The sequence below is a fragment of the Oreochromis niloticus genome, linkage group LG7 (assembly GCF_001858045.2).
Source record: "Oreochromis niloticus isolate F11D_XX linkage group LG7, O_niloticus_UMD_NMBU, whole genome shotgun sequence".
NCBI lineage: Eukaryota > Metazoa > Chordata > Actinopteri > Cichliformes > Cichlidae > Oreochromis > Oreochromis niloticus.
Window position 1 is genome coordinate 48,752,005 of NC_031972.2, and position 24,811 is coordinate 48,776,815.

Genomic DNA, 24,811 nt, shown 5'->3' on the forward strand with positions numbered 1-24,811 from the left:
TGTAGAGACTGAAACGGGCTTGGAGCCATAAACTAAACATTCACCAGCTTTCGATTATTAATCTTAAGTGTGTTCCTTGGCTCGGGAACTTTACTTGGAAGTGCTGTCAGTGATGTTTTCCCTACAATGAAAGGTAAATTTTAGGATGTGCTGATTATTCATTCCTGGCCAATGGTGTCCAGCCACGATTTTCGGGTCTAGGCATATGTTGAAGAAACTGATTGGACAACATGTACCGTAGACTGTATTGTGATTGGTCGACGGTCGTGCGTGGTGCACAGCCATTGGTCGGTAGTCACGGGGTAAGGCGAGTGGGCTCTTTTGGTGGGAGAGACGGCTAGTCATTCCTCGTTGTAAAAACCAGTGCTGCATGCGCTGATCTCCCGGCTATTGTCTCAGCAGCTGAAGGCTCAAGTCGTCAGGCAGTCAGTCAGGAAGCATCTCACAATGAAACGAATCTGGGTGATAGGGCTTCTTTTCGCACTCTTAGCATGTGGTGAGTAGCGGCATTTTTTTTAAAATTATTCATTATATTAGCTACCTTTAGCCCGTATGCTAGCACTAACTTGGTTTTTTGCTTTTCTTCTCATTCACTGTGGAGTTTACACGTTCTCCCTGTACTTGACTTTAAAAGGCTTGCAGGTGTCAAAGCAACAGTCTAGTTATATATATTATTCCAATGACGAAGAGCGTATTTAATTTACCTGTTATTTTAGAGTAACGCCACTGTCCGTTAATCTCCTTGCCTTTCCAGAACTTTCTAGCAGAAACACCATCTGTGTTGAAGCTGTCTCATGTTAGCTAACCTCCACTGTTGCATACATGCACGTTAAAATAATGATTAAAAAGCTAACACGGTCAGACGTTACGTCTTAATTAATTTGGTGACTGTGAGAATGTGTTTGCACAGTGCTTTAAAAAAAAAAAAAAATGTTAAATGAGTCTAAAATTACCACATGTTCCCGGTAATTGATAATGAATTTTAATCGAGCAACTTTGTCCCTTGACAGCTGCCGTAAAGGCAGATGATGAACTTGACGTTGACGGGACAGTCGAGGAGGACTTGGGTAAAAGCAGGGATGGCTCCAGAACAGACGATGAAGTGGTGCAGAGGTAGGTGTTACTTTGCGTAACTCCATATACCTTTCTAGATAACTGCAGTTATTGTATCAGGGAAAGTCCACTAAATCTTAGCAGAACAAGGTCAAGATGATAAAGCTTGTGTACAGGTGCTCAGGGCCACTTTTGAGTTATAGTGGAGGTAAGAGGTGTGCAAGTTTTACTGTAAATTTGCTTGTAATAATAGGAAGTTGTATATATCTTGCTTTCATCTTCAATCTTAGTTATCTGAAAGGACAACAGATTTGTTTGGCAGCAAAGATTTGCTGTCGTTCCCCTCTCTTACCCTGCTTGTATTTGCATCTGTCTGCCTTCAGAGAGGAGGAGGCAATCCAGCTGGATGGTTTGAATGCAGCTCAGATTAAGGAACTCAGGGAAAAGTCTGAAAAACATGCCTTTCAGGCTGAAGTTAACCGTATGATGAAGCTGATCATCAACTCTCTCTACAAGAACAAGGAGGTAGGCAGGAATCTTTACTCAACCCTGTGTCTACATATTTTTATTTAAGACAGTTCTCACAGAGCTCATCATCACTTTTTTGTGCTGCAGATCTTCCTTAGGGAGCTGATTTCCAATGCCTCGGATGCTCTGGATAAGATCCGCTTGTTGTCCCTGACCAATGAGGATGCAATGGCCGCAAATGAAGAGCTGACCATCAAAATAAAGGTATGCATTAACTTACTGAATGCTGACACCTTTAATGGAAAAGCTGTGCATCCACTAATTTAATTTCATTATTTCTATCCCCAGTCTGATAAGGAGAAGAACATGCTGCACATCACTGACACTGGTATTGGAATGACCAAGGAGGAGCTAGTAAAGAACTTGGGAACCATTGCCAAGTCAGGCACCAGCGAATTCCTTAACAAGATGACAGAGATGCAGGAAGAGGGACAGTCTACCTCAGAGCTGATCGGACAGTTTGGTGTCGGTTTCTACTCCGCCTTCCTTGTTGCTGACAAGGTCATTGTGACATCCAAGCACAACAATGACACACAGCACATCTGGGAGTCTGACTCAAATCAGTTCTCTGTCATTGAGGACCCCCGTGGGGACACACTGGGAAGAGGAACCACCATCACGTAAGTTATTTATGTGTTAACATTTGCCCACACAGGATTTGGTTTCTTGATCTTTCAAATAGCTCCTGTGAAATGTGTGCATGGCTCACGTTATTTGTCAAAGCTTATGAAATCGTAGTTAATGTTTTTGTGTTGTTAATGTACAGTCTTTATTGAAGAAGAACTGCAGAGTATTTTCATGCTGCTACATGAGTCTGAAAGTTATAAAAGCCTGAACTTTGAAATTTAATCTCATCTTTGTCTAATTGCAGACTTGTCCTAAAGGAGGAGGCGTCAGACTACCTGGAGCTGGAGACCATCAAGAATCTTGTCAAGAAATACTCCCAGTTCATCAACTTCCCCATCTATGTGTGGGCCAGCAAGGTGACTACTTTGTCATTTCCTTCAACACTATGAGTCAGACTTAATCCCAGACTGAAACTGGCAAATATGGAAATGAACAAACGGTTGCATAATTTCTTTTAACATTCAAGACTGAGACGGTTGAAGAGCCCATTGAGGAAGATGCTGAGGCAGCAGAGGAACCAGAGAAAGAGGCTTCTGAAGATGAGGCTGAAGTAGAGGAAGAAGAAGGAGAGGACAAAGACAAACCAAAGACAAAGAAGGTATGTTAATGAAGAAATGGTGGTTGAGGACTATATTGACATATGTGTGATCATTAACAGTTTTTTATGGTGGGTTAAAGTCCCATTGAGTCATTAAGATTTATGGACTATTTTACTCAGAAAGCAGTCTGTGAAAATATGTCTGATCTAAAATGTATATTTTTCAAAAGTTATATAATTGTGTGTGATGTGTAGGTTGAGAAGACTGTGTGGGACTGGGAACTGATGAATGATATCAAGCCCATCTGGCAGAGGCCGGCTAAGGAGGTTGAGGAAGATGAGTACAAGGCTTTCTACAAGACCTTCTCAAAGGTAGGCACACAACCAGTAATACTTCGTCAAACCGGCTCTGTAGGCTGGTATACTAATGTCAACTTTACCCATCTTTCATCTTCCAACAGGACAATGATGACCCTATGGCTCACATCCACTTCACAGCTGAGGGTGAGGTCACCTTTAAGTCCATCCTGTTTGTGCCCACTTCAGCTCCCCGTGGGCTGTTTGACGAGTATGGCTCCAAGAAGAACGATTACATCAAGGTGTGTAGCCTAAGCAATATTTAGCATCAGATTTATTCAACTTTTTCAGCAATACCCCAAAAACTGAGTTTCAAAGTAAATGCCTTCCATTCGCAGCTGTTTGTCAGGAGAGTTTTCATCACAGACGACTTCAATGACATGATGCCCAAGTACCTGAACTTCATCAAGGGAGTGGTGAGTTATTTTTTAACTCTTATTCGACGATCTCATGCTAATGTTATGTGCTTGGTCTCTGCATTAATATCACCTGCACCGTGATTAAGGGAAACTTTATTTTGTTAGGTTGACTCTGACGACCTTCCTCTGAATGTGTCCAGAGAAACTCTGCAGCAGCACAAACTGCTCAAGGTGAGCTCAACATGCAGCCCTGTTCGCTTCCCATTCCATCATTTAGTCATCATTAACCAATTAAGCCACTGATTAAAATGGATAATGAAGCAACAAAGCAATTTTTAATGAGCGCAAATCATAAAGTGCTTTCAGGAATAACAGGGGGCACTAGAATATGGTTAAATTAAAGCATAAGTTAAAGATTCTGAATAACTAACACTAGATTTAATGCAGTATGAAATGGTCATACCTATTTTATCTTTTTCAGGTTATCCGCAAGAAGCTGGTCCGTAAGACTCTGGACATGATTAAGAAGATTGCAGAGGAACAGTACAACGACAAGTTCTGGAAGGAGTTTGGCACCAACATCAAGCTGGGTGTGATTGAGGATCACTCCAACAGGACCCGTCTTGCTAAGCTGCTGCGCTTCCAAACCTCCAACAGTGAAACAGACCTGTCCAGCCTGGAGCAGTATGTGGAGCGCATGAAGGAGAAGCAGGATAAGATCTATTTCATGGCTGGCACCAGCAGGAAAGAGGTGAGTGAATGTTTTTGGCCAGGTGAAAGAAGTGTAAACTATCCTACACTAGCTGAAATTCTCATGTCTCTTGTTCTTCCATCCGCTACAGGCTGAGTCCTCTCCCTTCGTTGAGAGGCTGCTGAAGAAGGGCTATGAGGTCATCTACCTGACAGAGCCTGTGGATGAGTACTGCATCCAGGCATTGCCAGAGTTTGATGGAAAACGCTTCCAGAACGTGGCCAAGGAAGGTGTCAAATTTGACGAGAGTGAAAAGGCCAAGGAGAAGAGGGAGGCCCTGGAGAAGGAGTTCGAACCTCTCACAACTTGGCTGAAGGACAAAGCTCTAAAGGATAAGGTAATGCTGTGATATTAAAAGAATGGGAAATGAGTGCCAGCTGTATAAGCAGTTAATTTTGGCTATAGCTGCCCATTTATGTCTGTTGCAACATTTAATGCATTGCTGTTTATTCCCCAACAGATTGAGAAGGCTGTTCTCTCTCAGAGGCTAACCAACTCACCCTGCGCCTTGGTTGCCAGTCAGTATGGCTGGTCAGGAAACATGGAGAGGATCATGAAGGCACAGGCCTACCAGACAGGAAAGGACATTTCCACAAAGTGAGTGTTAATCCCGTGCTGATCTTTGCATGTCCATTTATTACTCCACCTGCTATTGCTTTGCTCTAAATCTGTATTTCTGTTTAATCTTTCCAGTTACTATGCCAGCCAGAAGAAAACACTAGAACTCAACCCCAAACATCCTCTTGTCAAGCAGTTGCTTAACAGAGTCAATGTGAGTTTAACCACTGTCATTTTTGTACATCTGTACTATAGTAATTGTCCTTTACTAAGATTACCATCAAATTACTTAGTAAATGTAGTTCATTACATGAATAAACTTAAAATGGACCAATCAGAGCACATAGTTGAACAGTTTCTTTTCCTCACACCCCCCAGGCCGATGCTGAGGACCAGACTGCATCAGATCTGGCTGTGGTTCTGTTTGAGACAGCCACACTGCGCTCAGGATACCAGCTCGTTGATACAAAAGCTTATGGAGACAGAATAGAGCGCATGCTCCGACTCAGCTTGAATGTACCACTAGATGAACAGGCAAGTAACTGCAGCTCTTGTATGGTATACTAATTTGCATAGCAGATGTTTCAGTTTTGGTATCTGTGTCTGAACTAATGGTTCCTCTTCCATCAGTGACCTTTTTTGAGTTTAGTCCTGTCTCTGCTTTTTAAATCTTTGTAAAATGTTAAGTATTTTTGCAGTGATATTTAAGACTGTAGGATATATTTAATGATCATGACTCTTTTATAGATTGAAGAAGAACCAGAGGAGGAGCCTGAGGAACCAGCAGAAGATGACTCTGAAGATAAAGAGGAGACTGTGGATGAGGATGATGATGAAGAAACGGTGAGAACACTTCACACACTCTTGCTTGAGGAGAATGTAAAATTAAGAATCTAGATGATGGAGTGCTTTACTCTTCTGACTTTTCTCTAATCACTCTTACAGACAAAAGACAAGGATGAACTGTGAAGCACTGAAGGGAAGAGCGTGTAACAGTGGAGCTGGAAAATGGACTTAAGTCTCTGTTTCAGTGCCACCGTGGCCACATTATTTCTGGGTGGGGTCCCTGGGTTGGGGTTTTTTAAAGCGAATATTTGTTTTTGTTTCTTTTGTATTACATTCCTCATGACTGTAAATTTGTTAATATTTAACTGACCTGTTTATGGAAAGATGTGATCCTGTCTATTGATCAAATAAATGTTTCGTGGAAAAAATGCTTGCATCGTTTCTGGTGTTTTATTCAAAACTGAAAGAGTTGCTTTCAGACAGGTCTTGGCTACTATTTTCTTTTTCAGTCATCTTAATCCCAACATATCAAAAGTACAGTCTGGCTGTAGCTTATAGTGTAATACATCTACCCATACATAGGGTGCCATGACATTTTACAGTTTGTTTTCAGACTGAAATGATGTAAAGAGTCATGGTTACATGAGCTGTTCTACATTTAGGATACTTTACTGTTCTTTTCGGTTGCACATTTATGCAAATTTAATGAGGAAGGATGCATTTAAAAAAAAAAAAATATTAAGTGCACTGAGGGTGACACCCCTGTGGTTTCTCTACAGCAACCCTGGGGAGATGGCTTACTGGTAAGATGTCATGAAGACTGATGCATCTTGTACAGGATGTCTTCATTGAGCCATGCCTTTTTTTTTTTTTCTTCTTTTTTTTTTTCTTTACTGAAAGTGAGCAGAACTAGGTGCCTAGCCTTAATTGTTGGATATAGTGATTTTGACTATAATAATATTGTACACTAAATGCTAAATCTAATAAAATCTACTTGTGTGGGTTTATCTCAGAATCTGTTATGATGACCTAAACATGCAGACCACAGGCTTGTCAAGGTTTACAGGAAAGCAATGAAACCCACAAGGATGTGGAACAGCCAGTAGATGCAAGAGATAAAACTTGTTTGGGGTTTGTTTGTTTGTTTGTGGGGTTTTTTGGCGGGGGGGCGTCTTCACCACTGAATTAATTATCTAATTTTACACAGTAAGCTTATTTTACCCAAGAAATACATTTGTTCCAACACACTCAGGAAAGACGGCAACTTAATGGCACTTGAAACAGGAAACAACATCAACTGTATCCTAGTTTAACAATACATTGTAATGTAGTGGGATGTCCAGTAGGTGGCACTAATACATTCAAAATGGGTTCTAGCAGCCAATGAATTAAAGGACGCACTCAATCATTACGTCATTAAATTGACTTAAGAGGTTTCAGCTTCACATTTTTGAGATGAAGCCATAGAATAAAAACATGGAGCCCTTTCGAAGCTGATCTCGCCCCACTTCACTTGGCAAGTATTATTTAAGTATTGCAAAAAGACATGTTTCCCCCCCCCATTTCTTTAGTTGAAATGCACGTGAAAGAATGCCATTGTAGAATAAAAGAAAAAAATGCAGGCCTAAAAAAATCTACATCTGATGAACAGTATCTTGAAGTTGTTTTAAAAGAAAACTGTTCTTTTCTTTATATATATATATGTGTGTGTATATATATATGTATATGTATATATATGTATATGTATATATATGTATGTTGTATATCAACAGAGAATTCGCTGTTTAAGTGTAGTTAACAATTACACCAATGCAAGCTCTACTGGTCTGTTGTGAAGCTTAAAGTAGAAACCGTCTTCAGGATCTATGGTTCAGTGAACAGGGCTGACGCACAGTGTGTGTGTTTTGTGCAGCTGACTCTTACAGTAGATGAAATGATGGTGTTGTGCTGTATTCAGATGTGTGTGTGTGGGGGTGTGTGTGTGTGTGTGGGGGGGTGTCTTATAGTTCACAGTGGTCTGGAATAGTGAGTTTGAAAGCTAACAGCTAAACTGCAGCAGTGGAGCATTACAGGTCACTCCATCGACATGCTCCCATTCGCCGGAGTGAGAAATGCTGCGCCTTTCTTAATAAAGGGTGACAGATATGGGCCACAGCAGGGGGAGGGGTGTCATAGTGGAGCCACAGAGGAATGATAACCATGGCAGATAATAGCTGTGCTCCTTTAGCACAGTTATTATCTGTTTCCTCAAGTGGTTCCCTCAAACTAACCTTCTCTCTGCTGGAAGCCTTGAAATTCCAACACAATATGAGAAGGGATTTTTGGGGGGGGGGGGGGGATTTCTCACACTGTAGTAGTTGTGCCACCACATGCCATGACTAAAACTCACCTGAGGTCACCCAACCTCAGCAAGTGGGCAGACTTCCCACTTGCTCTGCATTCCAGTTTAACCCTTACCCCCTTGTTTTGCTCTACTTCCCCTTCCTCTCTGGATTAGCTGTTTGACAGAATGTAGTTTTGCAGGCTTGTGAACTCATGTCACTCCTACAAATGTTTCTGGTACGAGAAAGTGTCAACTAAATTTGAACTCATATTGTGGATATGCATTTTTGTGGCTCAGTCATATTGTAACCCACAGCAGAGCATCATTAGTTCATCTCTTGATAGATGTCCATATGAAGTCTATGATTAATGAGCTTTAGTTTGAGACCTAGACTTATTTTTTCTGTCTGAGCCGTTTTTCTAATGTACTAAATGTTCAGCTACACAAGTCCGTGATATCACAGGGGAACGTTTGATTCTGAAATGAAACTTCCATCTGGCGTGGTCAAAGTGTTCTGACAGGTCCCATGACATTAAAATATCCAGCACATTTATTATTATTTTCTCCCTATGGAACAAGAAATGAGCCTCCAAACTCTCTAAACTATCATAAACGATCTTTTCTTATTAGCTCCTTTAAAAAAAAGAAGCCTAAATAAAAATACAGAACTAATCTTTATTGAGCTGTAGGTCTTTACAGAGGTCTTAGGTTTTAATGTTTACCTGTTTAAATATGAATTACATGTGGCAAAACAAAAAAATAGATACATTTCCCTCAGATTCAGTGTTTATCATTGCATGGTAGTACCTTTTTGTCTTTAGCCTTGCTATGTCTACTGCTGTTGTTTTTTTCTTTTTAAATAATATGCGATGTCTTCTTATTTAATCATATTTTAAATCGTTTAGGGTAAGTGTGAGTGAACAACCACGGAAAACATACATGCCAGACCGCAGGATATTTGATCTAATCTCTGTTAGTGAAAAATCGATCTATGACTGAAAGAGCCTTCCCCAGGGCTTCTCTTTCCCATCATTTGTATTTTGCGACTGACTGCAGTTTCTGCGCCGCTGCTGCTCATACGCAATCTCTGGATAGGTGGTTGCCATGGATTCCTGGGTCACATGCGTGGGTTTCCTAGCCAGAAGCAGCAGAAGATGTTCGGACCAAAAATCCAGAGCCATTTTCATTCAAGAAAAAGAGAGGATCCGCTGTGGAGGGCTTGCTGAGCGGGTGGTCTGACTACACACCCGTCTGCTGATTTCGGCATCTTTAAAAAAAAGCCAACCAAAAAACACGACGGGAAGAAAACCTGATCTGGGTGCTTTTGAATCACTGAAATTCGCAGCAAACCGGTTTTGTCCACATCCATAGACTGATAACAGGAATGAGTATAGAAATTCCTGAAGGACTGACGGAGCTGTTACAGAGCTTTACCGTGGAAGTGTTGAGGAATCAGCCCAGGGACTTGCTCGAGTTTGCGCTACAGTATTTCACCCAGCTTAAGGAGAACGAGACCAAAGAGGCCTCATTTGGCAATGACCAAAATTCGGCCCCGAGACTTGGGAAAGCGGTCAATTTCATTGACGAAGCCATGCAGATCGATTCGGAAAACGGAGAGGAGGACGACGACGATGACGAGGAATTCATAGGTGGGCTAACACATTCACCGTGCGTGTTTCTGTCAGGGGGATGCTGAACGTGACTCGAGATGCTTTGCTTTGAATTGTGAGCATGTATGGATGGATGGATGGCTGCACCGCGGCTGTTCTGTGGGAGAGAATGAGAAACCACATCGAGCGCGCTGATGCTGCCGCCATACATTTACAACGGCTCTGTCATTTGCCATATATGGTCACCGAGGCTCAATGCTGCTTCACGAACGTGTTTTGCTCTTCACGTTTCTGCTCAGAGAATAGCACCTGCACACTGCGGCTTCTACGTTTGCTTTATAAATAATTATGATAGTAATAAAAACATCTGGACCGTTTGAATGTTTTCTGTCTCAGGTGCAGGCCCGGTGGGCCTCCCCTTCATATGTACCCCCCCCCAAAAAAGACAAAGCTTGTAAAACATAAAGGGCTACAGCTTCAGCTGTTATATAGATGCAGGCAGTACACAATCTGCCGTCGACAGGCCTACATTTCCTGAAGTATTTAACACAGTGACTGCTGCTAGAGTGTAATGAGGTGCAGCCAGAAGCAACCCAGAGCTCTGACACAGCATCCCAATGAGTGGTGGCTTCTGCAAGACTGGCTGCAATGGTTACATAAGGAGAAATGCCTCACATGCAGTTGTTAAACGTCTGTGTTTTGGGTCATTGTTGTGCCCCCCCAACCAACCAACCAACCACCATTAATGCCTCCCATATTTCAACGAGATTCCCCGGTCAGCACTGGTTGGCAGGCCATTAATGGATGAGACCTCCTATCTAATGTATATTTCATACTGACCTATTGTGTAGCAGCTTGGCACTGTTTTTCTCATTTAAATTTGATTCAAAGGCTAAAATCCACTTCAAAGCAGCTGTCCCCCATTCAGCTTTTACTCAGATGAATATAGACCCTAATGAGAATGCTCCACTTGTGCTGTAGATGTGTAGATGTAGAAATACAACAGCCTCAAACCTTCCTAGCAATAACAGTTTGTGATGGATGGATATCTTTTATGGTGAAATCTAACATGCTTTTTTAAAAAAAACCCAACCCAGATATATATCTTTCTTTTTCTTTTCTCCAGCCCCTGTGATAAACAGATTCATCCGAAGAGCATCAGGTGAGTTGCCATCTTCCTGTTGTGTCAAGGAGGGAAACTCTGGACAGTGTCTGAGCTGAAAACATTAAATAAAGCCTTCTGTGACACATGACTAGCGAGGCTGCGTCAGATTGGTTTCAGTACAAGTGATACTTAAGTATTTTTCCATCTGTCTTTTGTTACCGTCTTCCACTTATTGTAATCGTGTTGATTTGTTACAGCTTGTGAAGCCACTTTGTCTTGAACCCGTCAGTGAGTAATGTAGCAATAGTAAAGTTGCGGCTTCACATAACTTTGTTGTGTTTGGATAGCTGCTTGGTCTGCCTTTCTGAATGGAAAGAATTATTTATTAATAACTTAGGTATTTAACTTACCTCTTATCACTTCAGACGGGGAACGAACATCTTCTACTTAGTACACTGTAAAGCTTGCACAGGAAATGAAAACAAATTTAATTAAGTTAACATTAAGCTGGCCACTTACTATATTCCACTTTAGCCTGTGCCAAGTTGAAAGTTTTTTATACCACTACCCCATCTTTCTGTTAACATATAGGAAGGAAATGCGGTAAGAGTGCTGTCATCCATCACCGCATATTCCTGTACTCAAGATGAGAAAAGTTGTTTTTATTGAAAGATTTATTGCCTGAAATGGTCCTGAATCATCCCTGGAATTTGCCTTTTTTGTTTGACTGGGATGAAGTCTGTGCCGTGGGCCACCTGAAGATGAACATTTGTTTTTCAGATGTTATGTAAGGTGTCGTTATTCATCTAAAAGTTCATTTAAAAAAAAAAAAGTGAAGCTTTTTCAAATAAAGGCCTGGTAGACAGTTCCACTGGAAGTGAGCTCTCAGAGACCCTAGAGACGCTGGTATACTTCAGCATTATAATTCATGAACGGGACGAAACAAGCAATTAATAAGGGATTAATTAACAATTCTATTTACAAACACCTTTGACATCTACTGTCGCTAATAACAAGAAAACTGCCCCAGAATTGAAAACACTGTATGGACAAAATAACTGCTGCTCATCAATAAGAGAAATGTAAATGTGATTTGTGTGTCTGTGTCATGCAGTGTGTGCTGAAGCATTCAATCCTGACGAAGATGATGAGGATAAAGAGCCAAGGGTAAACTGCATCCATCCAGTGATTATTTTATTTACACAATTGGTTTAACTGTTCAGAGGTTATAAGTCTGATTCGTGATTTATGTTTTAGGTCACTCACCCCAAAACTGATGAGCAGAGACAGAGACTACAGGAAGCATGTAGGGACATTCTTCTGTTCAAGAATTTGGATCCTGTGAGTGGATTATTCCATAAGCTCTTCTCTGGTTTGTGCCCTGCCATATCCTAAATTAAACAAAGGGAAACATGGCCCAAGGCCAGCAAATTTCTTTCTTTTTTTTTTTTTTGCTGCATGCCCAGTGCACCGTGCCTGATTTTTTTAGAGATGGTTATTTATCTATTTGTTTTGGAAGCTCGAAAACGAACTCTGAGTGCATTCAGCGTGATTCTTTCACTGTCTGACTGCTGTTTTTCCCCCCACCATGACAGGAAGAGATGTCTCAGGTGCTGGATGCCATGTTCGAGAAGTTCTGCACGGAAGGGGAACATATCATTGATCAAGATGATGACGGGGACAACTTCTATGTTATCGAAAGGTGGGCTTAACTTACTCCTGAATTTCAAACTGCTTTATAGGTTGTTATTTAACTTAAAAAAGTGAACACAGTTGCTAAATAATTGCTGAAATCATTGTTTTGTGCTAACTAAAGATGTTTTTTCCCCCGCTTTCTTTCCATTCAGTGGCACGTTTAACATTTTCGTGAAGGTTGATGGCACGGAAAAGTTGGTGGGCTGCTATGACAACCGAGGCAGCTTTGGAGAACTGGCGCTGATGTACAACACCCCCAGGGCAGCCACAATAATCGCCACTTCACCTGGAGCCCTTTGGTGCCTAGTGAGTAAACCATTACACCGCACCCCCCTGCAATAGCACAGTTGGATGCTTAATCAGGTTTTTATAGCGTGCTGTGCTGTCAGCTGTCATGATTTAAGTAAACGGGGAGTTTATCTGTGACGGTGTGGAAACCATCATTAGGTGAACACAAATTAAGGCGAAAGCAGCTGTTTTACCTCCAGGCTCTGTTCGTTTTATTGTTACATTTCAGCATGGATGCTATTTTGCTTAAGCAAAACCCGCAAAACATGAAACTGTTTTTATAACAGCAGCTGCTTTCAGTATCCAGTTGCAGCCTGACTTATTTCTGAGAAGCTGCTGTTTATTAGTGACTATGAGAGCCATCGCTGAACTGTGGGTAACGTCTCAGTTATGTCCTCTCAGTGCAAGCTGGGTAGGTTGCTGCCATGTCCTGTGCTGACCTGAGGGATTGTAGGTTGTTTTCTTTGCGTCTCTAATCTCAAACAGGAAGCCCTTTTTGACCAATAATTGGTTTAGGTCAATGAGGAAGAGTGCTGCCAAAAATGGATCCAGTCAAACAGTCGACCCTTTATTCATGGCCCTTGTTTATTTTGTAAACAAGCGATAGGATATGAACTTGAAGTGGGTCCAACTTTAGCAACCTTTAAAACATGAGGTTCCAGCCTTGCTTGTGCCTTTGAGTGAGGGAAAAGGTTTGTCAGCTATAGGGCGCCCTCTGCAGTCACATATGTTTCCTGCTTGCAAAAGCTTGCAGTATGTAACTGCAAGCTTTTGTTGACCATGCTGTCTGTGACATTATTCCTCTCTTTGTGTTCAGGCTTGGTGTCCTTTCATTCATTCCATTCATATAATGACACATGGATAATGCTGTTTCTTTTCTTTTCTTAAATTCAAACTATAAGTGCACACTATTGTTTTATGTGAGCTATTTGATGAACAAAGATAAGATAGATAAGATAACTCTTTATTGCCATTGCACAGTCATACCTGGTGCAATAGTATAACGAATTTGGAAACTGTCCAATGTCGGCACTAAACACAACACAACACAACACAACACAACATGAGATCAGTCTGGACTTCTTGGTTGGGGATCTTTCATCATTATGTTTATTATTATTTTTATTACTGTATAGCACTATTATGAATAATATTTGTGTGAATTGTTAGTTTTTATCTAACCCCAGGGCAGCGTCATCAGAAATTGTGTTTAATGAAGCCTTATTTTAAATCTGTTTCAGGATCGTCTGACATTCAGGAGGATCATAGTGAAAAACAATGCCAAGAAGAGGAAGCTGTATGAGGCATTCATTGAAACGCTACCCCTGCTTACATCTTTAGAGGTCAAGATTAACATTGTCCTCCAGCATTTACACAGTGTACTTCATATTTACAGTATTTACAGTAAAACGGTTGCAAACCAAATATGTTTCATGCACAGATGTCAGAGAGAATGAAGGTAGTTGACGTGCTATCCACCAGGGTGTACAGCGACTTGCAGCAGATCATTGCTCAGGTGAATAATGCCTTCGTCTGATCTGCTTTTATTGGACATTTAAAAAATTTTTCCACATGTTTTCGTTCTCCTTTGCAATTGCTGTCTTGCTTTATGTCACAGGGTGATTTAGCGGATTGCTTCTACATTGTTGAATCTGGCCAGGTTAGAATCACTATGAAGAGAAGTCGGGTAAGTTTGCACCGCCACCCTTTAGACAAGCCTCTGATTTTAAAAAAAATCTCTGGAAACTTAGAGTACGCATTTCTTTTTCTTTGCTAGACAAAAACAGACCAAGAAGAAGAGGAGGTGGAAATTGCTACATGCTCCAGGGGCCAGTATTTTGGGGAGCTTGCTCTCGTCACAAACAAACCCAGAGCTGCATCTGCCTATGCTGTGGGGAGTGTCAAATGCTTGGGTAAATTTTGTGCAGTTTTGTGCTCGTTCGTTCATATATCGCACCAAAGATGCACATCTCCCAGTAAAACACATATTATTTTGTACCATCCTTTTCAAATTCTCCTCCGAGTCCTGACTGTATCTGTGTTTTCTTCTTTATCAGTCATGGATGTTCAAGCCTTTGAGAGATTGCTAGGCCCATGCATGGACATCATGAAGAGAAACATTGCTAACTATGAGGAGCAGCTGGTGACCCTGTTTGGAAGTAGCCCTGAAATTGAGCAACAGACTGCATGAAGCGACTGCAGTGGACTGTAAATGGGTGGATGGAAAAAGGCTTGTAACCACTTAAACAGCTTTTCTTACAAGAAATGTGAATATCCACCTACATAAACCATTTGAGTGTCAGATATATAAAAAACACACGTTGTCGGAAGGTTATGGCCGAAGAGTAAAGCCAAAGCAGAGTTGCTTAAAGCTTGTTTAAATTACATTTCCCACAACACTCACCTTAAAAAAAAATCTAAGTGTGCATTTTACTTGTCGGTGTCGGGTGCATTACTTGTTTGTAATTTGAGCATTTTTCTTAACTTTCACATTTTCTCCACAGTGTTATAGCCACACGTACAATATTATATATATCGTTTGTAAATTTCTAAACATTGCGTGTCAAAGTCAAAAGCCAAAGCTGATTTCTTACTGGATAAGTGCAAGCAAATGTCACATGTGCAAAACAGCCCAAACCTGAGAAAGGGTAAACAATTTGTAAAGGATAACATCTTTGACATTTTGATTACAAAAAAACAAACAAACTTGGCAGTACCCTAAAATTTCTACAAAAATACATTCCTGTTTAGCATAAGATGGAGTCCCTGGAATACATGCTCATAAACCACGTATCACTGTTGCTAAGTGTTTGTGGCCGTTAGCCGAGTACTATGCTTTTTCTTTTTTCAAAAAAGCAAAGTTCAGAGAGATAGCTGATAGTTTTGTAACAACACACAACACATTGCTGTACAATTTTAAAACTGAGTATTTACTGTTATTATAATAGGCCCACTTTAAACTTAATAAGTTGCCCAACAAGACAGTAGTCATTACAGGCAACATCTTAAGGCAACTCATTTTTCTGTGTTTCAATGTAAAATTTAGGTAACACTGTTTTTGCATAGGTGAAACATACATTATTATGACATCCATATTTGCTGTCTACCTCTGCCAACAACTTCTACAGTTTTACGCTCAACAGGAATCTAAAGTGGGTCCTCTCTCTTACTTCTTCTCTCTCTTTTTAAAGTAATTGAAGTCTTCTGTATTTTGTCTGCAGCTTACATGGTTTAACTGGTTAAACATGCAGATTTTATCCCCCACCCTCCCCCGTAGGACTGGTCATTTTTGAAGGCATAACCACAATACTGGCTAAAAGTACTGTATGTTTCACTTTTCATGTCAATAAAGAATTTTTTTTTTTGTATTTGTGCTTCCTGTCAGTATTTGTTAAAAGAATGAAAGAGTCAGCTTCTTACTGACCATTCGGATACCCATTCATTCTTCATGGCAGCCGCCATATCTTCTACGAGATTATTTCGTTACGAAAAAGAGAATTTAATCTTTAAAACGATGTGTCCATGTGATTCTTACTGTAACTGCAACACTGCAGATAAAAAATAGTCATGTATTGTTCCTGTTATTGCCAATCAGCTGTTACTGGCTAGTAACGGGCGTGTACTTTTATCCAATGAGAGGATAAACAACAAACTAGGGAACACCTCTCCTATTTTTCTCAAACATATCAACCAATAGAATATCCGAATTCCTCTTATTGACGTTGTTGCGCACCAATGGGGAGCTTCCTCTGGAGCCATTCAATCCCTCCCCTCGAGTGAATGCCACAGAGTTACTTGATGTCGACAGCTATGGTAAGTGGGAAGTTGGTGAGTTTTTTCGAAGAAATAAACGGTTGAAAGTAATTTTTAACTTGGTCCATGTGAGACTCGTGTCTTTGCAATTCTTGTATAACGTTTAAGCGAGGTTGTCACGCGTTAATTTGACGTCGACTGAAAGATTGAGATCGACAGTGGGGCTTTTTTTTTTTCTCTCCGTTGTGACGCTCGTTGTTTTTGTTGCAAGAAACCCATCCGACAGCAGTTGTTTGTATTAAAACAAGTCTTCAAATTAGTAAAATATGATTTGAGTAGTGTGAAAATGCCGTCAAAAGGCTTCTATAGGTTTTCGTGTCATTCATTTTGAACGGGGCAAAGATGTTGCGTCATGCCTCAACTTGTTGACATTCTTTTGTTTACAGTGTTAGACCCCAGAGCTTCGAGGTTTGAGCGAAGGAAAGTACTGCTGCATTTAAATGTTGGAGAAAGAGCAGACCGAGCCCCGCAACCGTCTTTTTCGACAGTATAAGACTGTTGAAGCGTTTTCTGAACGGTATTATGTTGTTCGTGTATCCTTGCTTACGAAGTCGAAACAACGGTGTCTCCGAACCTGCGGCCTTTGATCGGTTGACAGACCGTTAGTGTTAGCCAGTTTTTCATTTAAATGTGTTAAATTCAGGAAGTCACGGTCACCTTTATATTTTAACGATTTTTCATACATTGTTTGTCGATTAACACAATATAAATTCCCAAAAAGAATGATATATTTTACTTTGTCATTGACACTCACATACTTTTGTTTTCAAAATCGATGTTTTCCACCGTCTGTAAGACACTTTTAAAGACGAATTTCTGGCATTTTTCGCTTTCGCTGCGCAGTTTTGAATGAATGAGCTCTGGTACGCATGCGTCAAACCCTTTTAAGTTTATAAACAAGGCCTCCACGCAGGGAGTCACATGACTAGTCACAGAGGTTTGCTGTGTCGATTCTGAGACAAAGGAGTCACCCAAAGGCTTTGTGCCTTTTCCGTAATATTGATGTCATACGTGATATGCAATAACTCAGTACTAACTGTGGTGTTTTTGTTTTGCTGTGGTGATGATCTTTGATAGCTCATCGGTGTCATAGTCGTGTTTTTCTTTCAGTTGATTATTCTTTCAAACCATATTACCATAAAAAACCCGCAGACACACATACAACTTTATAACCGCAAAGACTTTATTTTCATTTAGTTCAATTCAATTCAATAGAGCTCAATTTTATATATATATATATATATATATCTATATATAGATATATATGTATATATATCTATATGTATATATAGATATATATAGATATATAGATATATATAGATACATATGTACATAGTGCAAAAATTACAACAACAGTTGCCTCAAGGGCTTCAAGTGCAACTGGTTATTGCACACCCCTGATTCAGACGTCAGCAGTAGTTCCATTTTGCTTACGATAGCTCTAACTTTGTCTTTTGGTTTTGCCCAAAACCAGGTGATGTGTCAGAGTATGATGATGGATGCTGAGTAAGCTGGACAGTAGCCTGTTTTTTTGGGGGGGAAAAAGAGGAAACCGAACATTGTGAAAATGGACGAGTCATTCGATCCGCTCAAGTGTAATGAGGACCTGCCTTCCTCACCTGGGTGCCACATGGAGTATGGTAAAACTAACCAAAAAGTATTTGCAGTCTGCAGTTAAGCAAACCGAACCCTTAAGATATGCGTATGAAAAGTACTGAATTATCTCCTTAGACGACATGCCAGAGCTGCAGGAGGTGGAGGAGGACCAGAGGTCTCCGAGGTTATTTCAAGTTGGAGCAGTGTCTCACCAGGAGCTCAGTTGTTCTCCTAGCACCAACTGGCTTGCTGAGTTGGCCAACATAGCCACCAGTCCTCAGAGCCCTCTACTGAAGGACGCCCCACACAAAAGGTTTGTAGATGTTTAAGGAATGCCTGTATGTGTGATGTAAACACAGAGACACTTTTACACATGTAGTAACAGTACACCCCAGTACACCTGGGGGTAATTTCACAAGATTAAGAGTGGCAGTTTAGCAGAACAACAGCAAAAATAGCCCGTAAAATTGTGCAGATTTTTAACTGCAGTTGGGGCATGCAACATTACAACCAGGACTGAGCAAAATCTGTTTTAATTACAAAAGAATCACATAAAGCTGCATATAAGTGCATTTGAGTGTGTGACAAATATATCTATTTACATAACAAACTAACTACTGATGTTTGTGACATTATCACTGTTTTTCAGATCATCTCCAGTTCACATCTTTGGCAACAGCAATAGTTTACATTCCTATGCCCGGCCCCCGTTAGCCAGTAGTGCACCCAACCCGTCCAGAGGCCACCTGAGGGAGCGCAGGCGTGTCAGGGTAACCTTTCATTTCTAACATTTTCCTTCAAAAACCTGAGAATCATTCATTCTAACAGACTCGGCATGGATTCTCAACCTGTCTCAATGCTGATATGATTGTAATTTTTTTTTCTTAATTATCAAAAACAGGCTAGCAGTGAATCAGAGTCTGGGGTTTTCTCAATGTCATCATCGTTTTCTGATGATGAAGACATGGCATGGTCTCACTCTTGGCCCTCCACGGCCTGGCATTGTTTCCTAAAAGGTGCATACATAAGAACACATGTCCATATGCATCCATCAGTGCATACACACACACCTAGAGGTCAATTCAGTCACACGTTGGAGTTAATGATGAACATTTGAAGTACTTGAAACAGTTGTCTTGAAAATGCCTCATAGTGTTTGCTTGATATTTAAACATGAATGCAAAATTCCCTTTTTTTTCAAATGTCACCACTTGGTAAAGGCAGGAAAAGCCTTCAAAATGTGCTGAGGACAACTAGAGATTTATTCAGATTTTGTTAATATTTTCTCCCATTAGGATTAGCACAAATTGCAAAGAAGATCAGTTCTTACCTCTGGTGTCCAAATAGTAGCATTGCATCCAGTTTCTAGCATCCTCTCTGCAATATCAGCACACTTATGCTAATTTCTCATGCTTCATTGTTCTATTGCTATTCAGGGACTCGTCTGCGCTTCCATCGAGGTCCAAATGTGGAGTGGCAGGAAGCCGATGAACTCGGGGATTCGGATGATGACTCAGATGATGAAAGCATGCCACCATCCTCATCCTCTTTCAAGGTATTGCAAAGTATGGTGCCTTTAGTATGTCTTAAAAATCCTGAAAATCTGACTAGATGAGTAAATCATTGTGGATACTTGTATAAGGTACTTTATAATATGTACTTTACTTTGTACTTTATACACACATCCCACCCATTGTAAGGTTTATGCCACAGCTGTCCTAAATTAACAGTATTGGTAATAACTAAAATAATCTTTTATGTTTTATGTTGTTTTATGTTTATGCTTTATGTTGTAATGGTTGATCCACCAGTGTGTACAGGCTGTTTAATCAGTTTGATGTCTTTAATCCACAAGTTTTCAAATTTGCGGTTTTGGGGGGAAAAAAAGGGAAAAAAAATATTAAAGCAATTATTATTTGTTAATTAAAATAAAATACAGTTATTTAACTGCATTCCTGAACAAAAAATGAGCTTTAGTGGTCAAATATTATGCTTGAGTAATTTTTAAATTCTCCAGAGTGGTGGCTGAAGTTTGGGTATAAAAACATGAAATCAGTCGTTTTTAGTTTTTGACAGATTTCTAAAATATTCCTGTTTTTGTTTTTTGTTTTTTAACACAAGTGGTCTGTTAAATTTGTTAGGCACTGTAGGTGTCTCGGGTACTGAGTCTTTAAGCAGTTGGACACTGATTTGTATCTACACTAATTCTTCTCTGGTAGTGAGTTTGTCATGCACGTTTTTCCAGTTAATAGAAACATTTCTTATCTGCATTTATGTTTCCTTTACAGAGATATGGCTCCGATGGGCTTAAACTGGTGAACCACGAAGAGACATTATCCTTTGGGCAGGCAGTTCTGAAACTGACCTTTGACCCGGGCTCACCAGATGAAGGCCTGCTAACAGCTGAATGCCGATTGGATCACCCCTTTTTTGTCAAAAACAAAGGTACAAAACCATCTGTTCTTTCCTTTTAAATTGATCTTTGCTGTTAGAATCTTCCACTTAAACAATTTGCTGAATCCAATCTGTTTAGTTTTTGCATTTCAGTAAACAGCTTTAGGATCAAACTAATCTATAATATACTGTTTCAGGGTGGTCTTCCTTTTATCCAAGCCTTACTGTGGTGCACCATGGAATCCCTTGCTATGAGATGCAGCTGGGTGATGTGTGCCTGCCGCCAAACCACCCAGATGCCATTAACTGTGATGACTCAGTCGTCTTTGACACTTTCAGAAGGTACACTCTTTAGATGGTCATCTAATTTTTTTTGCAGTTGTTTCACATACACTTGGATACAAGTTGTTTATAAGTAGTTGTAAATATTTTCACATGAAACCTGGCTGTTTAGAAATACTGTTTGTGCCACACACCAGAAGAAGGTTCTGGTTATTGATTGGTTAATTGAGTTCTTCCTTTCTGTCTCCTGCAGCTATGACTTTACCCCACTAGATTCCTCAGCTGTGTATGTCCTGAGCAGCATGGCTCGTCAACGGAGGGCCTCCTTGTCCAGTGGGGGTGCTGTCAGTCCAGACTGTGATAAACTCGAGCGCTCCAGCTCCCCTCACTCCTCCAGTAGCAAATCAAACAGGAGCCACAACTCAGGGATAGCCAGTGGTGCCACACCTACGAAATGCAAGCGGCCAATGAATGCCTTCATGCTCTTTGCCAAGAAGTACAGGGTGGAGTACACACAGATGTATCCTGGGAAGGACAACAGGTGTGCAAATGTCACTGAAATACAATATACTTACACATATTCCCAGTTACAGTACTGTGCATAAGTCTTGTGCCACCACTCATTTTTCTATATTTTGCTAGGAAAATATGAAAAAAGCCAGAGCTTTCATGCACTTTTTTCAAGGACATGACTTTCAGATATTATTCATTTGCTCAAAATAGTTTTTTCTTTTCTACTCATGACAATTTTTTGTCTTCCGCTTCTCCAGTTTGCAAGTTTTTTGAGGTTGCTATTACCAATTTAAAATTGGTTCTATGCTAAGTTGTCTGTTGTATGTAGACATAACACTGATTCACCCCTGGAGTAAGGTGTTTTTTTTTCTTCTTTTTTTAAATGCTTGAATGAGTCATAGGTGAGCATTAATTGACTTGATAAACCAAAAAACCCCCCCAAAAAAACAAAAGAAAACATTCCTCTGGAAATGTTCAGGTGCAAGGACTGGAGTGAAAATGGATGAAAAAGCAGCCAGTGTTCAAAGAAAAACTTTGACTGACCTTCAGAAAGCCTGGGCAACTATTGCTCAAGACAGCTTATAAAATGACAAGTCTTAAATTGCCGACATATGCTTGTTGATCAATACACTCATGCAACTGAAAGGTCTTTGTTGTCTCATGAAATTAGACACCACCACCACCCCAAACGGCCATAAAAAAACAATTTTCAGCCACACAGAGGGGGTCTTAAAGTGTACGCTGTGTACACTTGTGAAAATATCTAAAAATGCTAACCGCCTCTTTACCAATGCCCAACGCAGTTCGGTGTGAAAACGTTGCATGGGTGACTCAAACAATATCAGTACCAGCAAACGTTTACCAGTTTTCACTTAGGTTTCTTATTGTCGTGATTAGATGTTCCTTGGTTAGAATTTTTTTTAATGATTTAATTTGTATCAGACCTTTTGTTTTTATTTTCCTGTGACCTTGGGTCAAAATGTATCAACGGAGGAACATGTGGAACAGTTTCACATGATTCAAAATGCCCACAGCTTTATGGTCGCTTTGTGTCTCCCTTCCCACGCTAACTTCCTCTGGTTCCTTCTCTTTTAGCTCATTGTTCTTGATGATACTTGACTGTTTGTCCCACTTTAATATGTTTTTCAGAATAGAAAACTGCCAATTTTCTGATAGAGAATGACTGCAGAGCTAGAAAAGTGTGAACTGACTTAATATGAAAACTATTATTTTTGTGTTAGAGGTTGCTAAATGCTTCAAGCTAGAGCTGCCAAGCCCCAAGCAACACATGAAAAGTCCATGATATAGTGAATGAAGCCTTGTAGTTGAACACAAAGATGATTCCTTATTGGCCAGTGTAGCCCTGACAGCAAGGATAAAATTACACTCCAAGAAACCCAAACTTTCCCCCCAAAACAAACAAACAAAACAAAACAGCAGAGCCACTGTGGGTCATGCTTCTGATAGAGAAGCAGTTCATTCAGTGGTGGGTTAGAATTTCTGATATGTAGATAAGCTGTGAACAAGTCGTAGTAAACCAAAAGGACTAAAACTCTGTTCTCATTTAGGAGCCCAACCCGTGTATGAAGACACACTCCTCCCAGCACATTATAATGAAGGCTTTATTCTCCACCCACAGATGGTTTACCAGCTTTAGTTGTTACAAAGCAATAGTTAAACCAAGTGTGGCTGTTTTTATTTTCTTAGGTCAAAAGTTAGAGTGGACATGAAACATTAGATGTAGATGAGGCTAATTTACACCTTGGGGTTCCACTCGAAAACACTGTCACACATTTAACACTGACCGTGACTGACAGCTGACTGTGTTTAGATTAAATTAAATTTAGTTTAACTTCTTAATCAAACGTATGTGGGACGCTTTTCTATATCCTGGACAAAAGGGGCAAATGGGACGGTGTTAAAAGGAAAACAAAGACAGATTCTGGCATGTCAAAAATCTGAAAAACTGAATCTCGATTTGTCTCTAACCTTTCGCCCCAGAGCCATTAGTGTCATTCTGGGCGACAAGTGGAAGAAGATGAAGAGTGAGGAGAGGAGGATGTACACCATGGAGGCCAAGGCCCTGGCCGAAGAGCAGAAAAGGCTCAATCCAGACTGTTGGAAACGTAAAAGAACCAACTCGGTAAGGACCAAAATCAGATATCACGCACTGATTTCTATTTCATAACCGTTTCAACATTGCACACTGACCTTGCATTTTGTATGGTTTTAAACATGGGTCGAGTCTGCTGTGTATCTACAACTCCTGTTGTCTTTGCACAGGGTTCCCAGCAGACCTAGATAATCTACCCACATCCCTGGCTGCTGTTGTTTTGGCATGGAGAGGTGCTGGACAGAGTCTGATGGACCGCTTGATGCCTCTTTGCTCTCCTGTATTCTTGAGACTCGACTGTGATGCTGAATTCACTTGCTTTTTATAACCATGAAACATTATAGTGACAAAACAGAGTTATGAGATATATATACAAAGCATTTAATCTAGTCACTAACAGTGCATATATTTTCTTATATCTTTAATGTCAAAAATGGTCTTATTCCTCTGAAATAAGAATGAATTTCAGGTTATTTCATATCCAGTGGTGGGAAAACATGAGAGCCTGTGGTGCTATGCTTCAGTCAAAAAAAAAAAAGACAAAAGTGGGAATTTCAGATAACTTTTTCACAACTGTTCATAGTGATATTTTTAATATTCAGTATATTGCACAGATAGGTAATCTATTAAAACATTTTGTATTACAGTATATAGCATATTCTGCCGCTGAACTATGGCGAACAGTTTGTGATTACTGCCCTGCCAAGTCTTTAGGTCGTTTTCGCCCGACCACCCGGTCACATGATGACAGGGATTTCCGCATGCGGTGGTGGGTTTATACTCAGTCATAAAGCACTTCAGGCTTTCACTGTAAGTGTTTATTTCTTCTGCACTTTATATAAATATGTAATCTAATCCTATACAGCCATTGTATACAGGGGGAAACTGTTTGTATAATACAGCTCGTCTCTTGACAGTTAGCCATTTGACACAATCGTGGCCCAGCAGCCATGCTCTGCTTTCAGGTTTCTCTTAAATTTTAAATGCTTTTGTTCATAATGTACAGGTTTTACAGCACCAACAACCTCTTGCACAAAATATCCTTGTATCATATTATAAATAATTTTTTAAAATTCTCATCCAGCTTTGTGTTTCTTTGATGATTGGCTTTATCTGTGAATATATTTTGATATGTTTATAGCTTGTTCTGGTAATCCTTTGAGTGATTACCAGTTTCTTACATAAGCAAGTTTTAAAAGCTCTTAATATTCACTGAGCTGAAAGTCCGACTGGGAAAGACTGACAATTTCATCACAGGTTAATGCATTTTAATCTTTTGTTTGTATACCACACCAAAGCAACCATGTACAAAGTTAAAAGTGTGCCGAATTCGTTCTTGTGCTGAATAACAGCAGTGTTGAAGGTTTTAGCTGAATCTTATGCTCAGTGGAATCTGACCTTGGCATCGGTCTGTCTAATCTAAGCAATAATTTTAGGCGTTATATATATGATTACCACCAGAGGGCGCAAGCGCCCAGTTTTTGTAAAGAGACGGTTGCTTTTTCCCCATGACAAACATCTT

At 40.2% G+C, this 24,811-nt stretch overlaps 3 protein-coding genes across 4 annotated transcripts; all 3 read left to right on the top strand.

Annotated features, from left to right (window-relative positions):
* The first annotated feature begins 326 nt into the window (after positions 1-326).
* hsp90b1 (heat shock protein 90, beta (grp94), member 1) lies at positions 327-5,987 on the top strand. Its single transcript, XM_003443884.5, has 18 exons — positions 327-496; positions 1,011-1,113; positions 1,437-1,578; positions 1,669-1,785; positions 1,870-2,201; positions 2,453-2,564; positions 2,675-2,806; positions 3,002-3,118; positions 3,208-3,345; positions 3,442-3,519; positions 3,628-3,693; positions 3,944-4,213; positions 4,305-4,550; positions 4,674-4,810; positions 4,907-4,985; positions 5,150-5,305; positions 5,519-5,614; positions 5,717-5,987. The coding sequence occupies exons 1-18, from the start codon at positions 448-450 to the stop codon at positions 5,738-5,740; spliced, it is 2,394 nt and encodes a 797-aa protein (XP_003443932.1). The 5' UTR covers positions 327-447; the 3' UTR covers positions 5,741-5,987.
* Positions 5,988-8,969: 2,982 nt separating this feature from the next.
* prkar2b (protein kinase cAMP-dependent type II regulatory subunit beta) lies at positions 8,970-15,946 on the top strand. Its single transcript, XM_003443883.5, has 11 exons — positions 8,970-9,529; positions 10,617-10,652; positions 11,710-11,762; positions 11,853-11,936; positions 12,191-12,297; positions 12,443-12,596; positions 13,820-13,921; positions 14,020-14,094; positions 14,197-14,265; positions 14,356-14,491; positions 14,636-15,946. Exons 1-11 carry the CDS (start codon positions 9,265-9,267, stop codon positions 14,767-14,769), a joined length of 1,215 nt encoding a protein of 404 aa, XP_003443931.1. The 5' UTR covers positions 8,970-9,264; the 3' UTR covers positions 14,770-15,946.
* Positions 15,947-16,290: 344 nt separating this feature from the next.
* Positions 16,291-24,368, top strand: hbp1 (HMG-box transcription factor 1). 2 transcript variants are annotated; one of them, XM_003443882.5, is made up of 11 exons: positions 16,291-16,391; positions 17,866-18,031; positions 18,123-18,300; positions 18,637-18,757; positions 18,889-19,003; positions 19,424-19,542; positions 20,276-20,432; positions 20,579-20,723; positions 20,917-21,204; positions 23,178-23,319; positions 23,460-24,368. In XM_003443882.5, exons 2-11 carry the CDS (start codon positions 17,959-17,961, stop codon positions 23,475-23,477), a joined length of 1,356 nt encoding a protein of 451 aa, XP_003443930.1. In that variant the 5' UTR covers positions 16,291-16,391; positions 17,866-17,958; the 3' UTR covers positions 23,478-24,368. The 2 variants fall into 2 exon arrangements, with proteins under 2 accessions (XP_003443930.1, XP_005450978.1); XM_005450921.4 differs by lacking the exon at positions 16,291-16,391 and adding an exon at positions 16,889-16,908.
* The last annotated feature ends 443 nt before the right edge of the window (positions 24,369-24,811 follow it).